Source organism: Mandrillus leucophaeus, unplaced genomic scaffold (assembly GCF_000951045.1).
Source record: "Mandrillus leucophaeus isolate KB7577 unplaced genomic scaffold, Mleu.le_1.0 Scaffold140, whole genome shotgun sequence".
Classification (NCBI taxonomy): domain Eukaryota; kingdom Metazoa; phylum Chordata; class Mammalia; order Primates; family Cercopithecidae; genus Mandrillus; species Mandrillus leucophaeus.
In genome coordinates this window covers 6,211,766-6,217,967 of record NW_012101366.1, presented here as the reverse complement: position 1 = coordinate 6,217,967, position 6,202 = coordinate 6,211,766, and the positions used below count along the sequence as shown (strand labels likewise).

The following is a 6,202-nucleotide window of genomic DNA, read 5'->3' as shown; positions in this document are numbered from 1 at the left end:
TCAGGTGATCCACCACCTCGGCCTCCCAAAGTGCTGAAATTACAGGCGTGAGCCACCGCGCCCGGCCTCTCTCAATAGCTTTTTGAAGAAAGTAACATTACCCCAGTTTAACAGATGACAAACCATCTCAGGGAGAGAGATTAACGAGTCCAGGTCATACAAGCAGCCAGGGGTGGAGCTGGGACTTGAACAGAAAAGGTTTGACTCATCTGTCCTTGATGCTAGGCTACCTGCCATTGCTGTCCTGACCACTATCTCATGGCAGCCTTCTTGGATGGAGAGACCAGGCTCTGATGCTGGGCTCATGGGGCGGAGTCTGGAATGGGGACAGTCCCTCTTCTCACCAGCCGGGCCTCTCGCAGCAGCTTTACTCCCTGGGTCAGCTTTCACTCTATTTTCTGCCACCCTTACCCTCATTCTGGTCCTCTCCCCAAGGTGGAGAGCTTCTCAGCTCTTCTTTTCTACCAAATAAGGCCACATCTTCATACCACCTCATTCTCCTGATTAATTTATGTATTTACACACATATATATTTTAATCAAGTAATTTATATATTATATGCAAATGATTTGTTAATGTATATTTAGTTAGTCAATATAGCATTTATATATTCGTTCATTTATATTTACTTTATTACATATAGTCATGACCAAATCATAGGAAACCAAATTATATAATGCATTGGAAAGAGCTTTGTAAATTCTAAAGAGAGGATTATCAGGCATTGCTATTAATGTTAGCGTAGGCAGCTTCCTGGAAGCTTAAGAGCTCTCCTGTGAGCTGCACTCTGTTGGCTACCAGCATTCCATTGGTAGGCAAGTTTTGTGACCACTGGGGGCCTCAGTTGCCTCATCTGTAAAATGGGGAGGCTCATAGGATTGTTGTGAGGATTCAATATGAGAACAGGTATAAGGTGTTAAGAATTCAGTTAAGTGTTCAAACAGTTATCATAATTATTATTCAGCTTAATTGTTAAAGGTTTCTCAATTGCTCAACTGTGGCAAAACAAATGTGTGCTTGACAGCACCCCCTAGGGCCCTTCCTGTCTAAGGTTACCAGTAAATAGGAATTCAAATCAACTTAAAAGAGGTAACTGGTGGTCAATGCCTTTGTTCAGACTTGAGGTCCTCACTTGACCCATGCCTCTGTTGGAGATAATATACTCACCTCCCTTGACAGGTCACAACAAAGTCTATTAGGGAGCTGTCAGGCCCTGGCACCAGCATCAGGACGTCTGTCGTCTGGATGATGTTAACCTCTAAGATTCCCTCTAACAAAATAACCCCAGAGAAAAACACATCAAAATACAACAGAAATCAGACAAAGCCAAACAATCATTCTGGTATAGATTGAATGTTTGTGTCCCCCAGAAATTCATATGTTGAAACCCCCAAGGTGACAGCATTAGGAGCTGGGGCCTTTGGGAGGTGGTTAGGTCATGAGGGTGAAGCCTTCATGTGTGGGATTAATACCCTTATGAAAGTGACCCCAGAGAGCCCTTTTGCCTCTTCCACTACATGAGGACACAGCAAGAAGACTGCCATGTGCCATCTGTGAACCAGGAAGTGGGCCCTCACCAGATACCGAATGTGCTGGTACCTTGAACTCGGACTTCCCAGCCTCTAGGACTACAAGAAATAAATTCCTGCTATTGGTTTATAAGCCACCCAGTCTATGGAATTCTGTTATAGAAGCCTGAATGGACTAAGGTACAGCTCTTAATACATCAGAAAGTGAAAAAAATTAAAAAAGGAAGACAGCCTTCTTGCCATACAGAAACATATCAGATCTGGCAATCTACCCCCGTAGCTTAGGATACATATCCATGCAGCATTTTCAAAGTCAAACTGAACTGTTTTTCAGTCCAACCTAGATTTTTGTTTCTAGAGCCTGTGTGTGCATCAGAAAGCAGCACTCCATCTTGGAAGGTGTTTCAGGAAAAGGTAATCCTGGGTAGATGCAGCCCCAGGCTCAGGCCTTGGCCAGCTTCTCAAGTGGCTTGGACTCAAGGGATACTGCTTGGGCTTCCACCTCCATCTTCACTCCCAGAATCGGTGAGCATAGGTTGGGCTTCAGTTCCCCTCGGTCTTCTCTGTTGTATGCCTTAGGGCTGTGCCCAAATGCACAGTCATGTGTGGTGGCCTGCTCTTTCCCCTTTTCACATACAAGTGTGACTTTGTGAAAATTAACTAGGGGAAGACAGGGGAAGTTGTGGGAACTTGATGCTAGCCTTCCTTTACCCTACATACCCCATTCAGATGGCTGGGCTGCAGAGGTGGAATACAGGCCCAGGGCAGGCTCATTAGCATGTGGCCTTCACCGTAGGCTTGTTTCCACCAGGATGTGGAAGGAAGGCCAGGGAGGCAGGTGGGAATCTAGAAATGAGTAGGGTCTTTGCTCTTGCATGTGTGGTGTCATCTTAGACAAGCAGAGGGGTGCCCTTACCACCTACCTCCACCCCTTCAGAGTTAGCAAAGAGAGCGTGTGACCCTAGGTGGAGTCTAGCATCCCTCCTCACCGGTCTTCATCTTCAGCCTTACCTACAATTGTGATGCTGGCCTGAAAGTGACCATATCTGTTAATCTGGCAGTTTTCATCAGGAATCTCACTCAGCTCCAGGGGGTTGTCACCAGCAGGTCCTGGGGTGTTTGAATAACAAGATTTTAGAGTAGTTGCTACGAATGTAAAAGATACACATGATATAATAAAAAATCAAAACATTTGCCATTTGCTTTTTAGAAAAATATCAAGAATGCTATACTATGAAATTGCTATAGAAATTTCAACTAAATGTGTCATAATTTACACAGATGTGAGAGCTATAAGGTATTATAATTGCTAAATTATGTAAGGAAGCATAATCTCACATTTTGTGTGAACACAAGAAGCAAATAAAAGGTTGAAACTGTATTAAAATGTGTGATACAATGGTCATGAAGAAATAAACCTGGCCATAATAGATGAAGTTATATTTTAATTTTGGAAGCAGGTATTCTGGGCTCAAATTCCAGTTTCCCTTGTTTTTAGCTGTTTGAGACCACAGGCACATCATTTAATCTGTTTTTGTCTCTATTCGCTCATCTGTAAAATAAGAACAATACTTGCTGTCCTCTGGGGGCTGAACTATGAAACTTAAATGACATAAAGTATATAAAACCTGCTGCTCATCACTGCTGCAGAGGGAGTACTTAATAAATCACAGTTTCTTTCTTCCAGTAATATGGGAAAAGATCATTCTTTCCCTGTTTGGATGTCTCACAGCTCCAAAGCTAAATTCTAAAAGTCTTACTGTGATGAGCAGAGATGTGAGGAAGGAAAGGAGGGAATATAAGACATTTTTGAAAAAGAAGCCTTGAATATAATTAGAGCAAAGAATCTAATGCCCTATTAGTTACAATTTAACAGGCTCTAATTAAGACCTCGCTGCTCCTTCAGCAAGATAAAAAGTCTAGAAAGAGGCCAGGTGTGGTGGCTCACGCCTGTAATCTCAGCACTTTGGGAGGCTGAAGTGGGCGGACCACAAGGTCAGGAGATTGAGACCATCCTGGCTAACGCAGTGAAACCCCGTCTCTACTAAAAAAAAAAAAAATTAGCCGGGCATGGTGGTGGGCACGGTGGTGGGCACGGTGGCGGGCGCCTGTAGTCCCAGCTACTCTAGGGAGGCTGAGGCAGAATGGCATGAACCCGGGAGGCGGAACTTGCAGTGAGCCAAGATTACGCCACTGAACTCCAGCCTGGGCAACAGAGTGAGACTCCATCTCAAAAAAAAAAGAAAGTCTAGAAAGAAAATAACGATACTGAAAATACAATCTTCTTCTTAATTTCAAAAGATATGTGAAGCGGACTCAGTCTTGGGGAAGGACGTCAAAGCCTCATAAGAGCTGCATTTCTAACTGAGTGACATGTGAGTGAAGCCGGCTGGGAGATTTCTCCAGGGCATCTCAGAACCGTCAGCGGGTAAACATCCCTGTGATTTTCCTGTGCCCAGAGCAGGTTTCTCAGAGCAGTTCTCAGAAAAGGTCCAGAAATGAATGCTCCATGGCACACACTTTGAGAAATGCTGCTCAGGTAAAGCCCAGAAAGGCCTGGACACTGTTAGACTGAATGCAATGGTTTACCAGCAGGAAGGGCTGTGGCAGCCTCTTGGGAATATCCCTTGAGTTTCACATTGGTCCTCTGGAAATGACAAAACAGTCATTCTGTCTGTCCTGAGATTCAAATGATCTACTCTATAGCAATAGGATTGTTTGTACAGGGCATTCGAGTTCAGTAGCTCTTCTCCAGAAAACCATACAATTTCTTATTTTGAAGTTCTTGACGGGCAGAATTTAGTTGTCAAGTTAGAGCACGGAATCACGACCCTGCCATATTATAAAATGGAACTTCTCTTGCTCTGCATATACTTTAGTGCTAAAAATGAAATAAAACTTATTTTCTTAAAAAATGACCAAATAATAAAAGTCAATGATTCTACCTTAGATAGAATGCTTTTAAAATGCATATGGAGGCCGGGCATGGTGGCTCACACCTGTAATCCCAGCACTTTGGGGGGCTGAGGTAGGCGGATCACTTGAGGTCAGGAGTTCGAGACCAACCTGGGCAACATGGTGGAACCTAGTCTCCATTAAAAATAAAGAAATATTAGTTGGGCATGGTGGTTCGCATGCCTATAGTCCTGCCTACTGGGGAGGCTGAAGCAGGAGAATTGCTTGAACCCGGAAGGCAGAGGTTGCAGTGAGCCGAGATTGCACCACTGCACTCCAGCCTGGGCAACAGAGCAAGACTCTGTCTCAAAAAAAATAAAAAAGCACATGGAGCTTTGCAAACATTGTGTCTATAAAGTCAAGGTATGATTCAAGGGCTAATGGAGAGAAACGCACACCTTAAAACACAGATGAGAAAGAAGGTCAGCTTCATCCTTAATTCAGTATTTATGTCCCTGTTGCCCAGAGAATGGTGTGAAAGCTCTTGATTCTCTGGGAAAGTTCTCTATGATATAATATTATTTTATATAAAGAGAGAGTGTTACAGTAATTAGCATCGGTCTTACAAAAGGTTTTTTTATTTTTTCAGATTTGTTCACAAGTCTGAAAAACGAGTAATAGCACTGTTAGCTAAGGGAAGAGAATTCTGTGACTTAAAAATAGCACACACACATCTGCCTTCGGATTTAAACCCATCTACCTGAGTCACCTCTTCGACTTGCTTCTGCCTCACTCCTGCATTTGCATTTCATTTCTATTTTTGGCTGTGCATTATTATGAAGCCACTTACCAAAGCAGAGAGAACATATTTTTTTGGCCAAACAATAATATAATAGTTAGTCATCCAAGCCCTTTAACATGGCCTGCAGAGCTGGAAATGCTACCTGGAAGAGACCCCTTTTAGAAACGTCCCTTCTCGCTCTCCCTAAGAGAGATGCTGGTTTAAGGCATTTTGGGGTTGATTATGATTGATCTAACATCTTTAGATAAAGCCAGGCAGCTTTCCTTTGCAATAAAACTTAACTAACTTGTAGGGGTTACTAGTTTACTCTATTTTATTTTATTTTTTTTGAGACACAGTTTCTCTCTTGTCGCCCAGGCTGGAGTGCAGTGGTGCGATCTCAATTCACTGCAACTTCCACCTCCCAGGTTCAAGCAATTCTTCTGCCTCAGCCTCCCAAGTAGCTGGGATTACAAACACTCTCCACCATGCTCAGCTAATTTTTATATTTTCAGTGGAGACGGGGTTTCACCATGTTGACCAGGCTGGTCTTGAACTCCTAACCTCAGGTGATCCACCTGCCTCGGCCTCCCGAAGTGCTGGGATTACAGATGTGAGCCACTGCGCCTAGCCCGCTAGTTTATATCTTATGGTCTCACCTAGGGATAAATTATAACAGAAATTTTAAATAACTTTTCATTGGCTTCAAATGTATTTTTAACACATGCTATGATATAAATAGTTTATAAGAAAAACAAGCTAGTTTAATAAAAATGGAATTCAAAGTAGACTACCATTAAACAACCTAACATTAAGTCTTTTACCATTCTGGAACTTAAATATTAAAGGCATCTGTAATTTATTTTGAATTTTATACCTGGTTCTCTTTTTTATAAAGAAGATCATTAATACTTGTAGATAAAGAAATTGCTTCTTCTAAAGGATTACTAGAATGAAGCTATATGTTTAAAGTTGTTCAATACAGTTATAGTTGTAG

The 6,202-nt window shown here is 42.4% G+C and overlaps 1 protein-coding gene across 5 annotated transcripts in view; it reads right to left on the bottom strand.

Annotated features, from left to right (window-relative positions):
* GPNMB (glycoprotein (transmembrane) nmb) overlaps positions 1–6,202 on the bottom strand; it is a 29,507-nt gene that overhangs the window by 6,382 nt on the left and 16,923 nt on the right. For 3 of the 5 annotated variants that reach the window (XM_011973930.1, XM_011973931.1, XM_011973933.1), the window contains 2 exons: positions 2,541–2,675; positions 1,168–1,270 (listed from right to left, as the gene is read on the bottom strand). In XM_011973930.1, the coding sequence (XP_011829320.1) occupies positions 1,168–1,270; positions 2,541–2,675 (238 nt within the window). The remainder of the gene's footprint in view (positions 1–1,167; positions 1,271–2,540; positions 2,676–6,202) is intronic. The other 2 variants (XM_011973932.1, XM_011973934.1) reach the window with 1 other exon arrangement.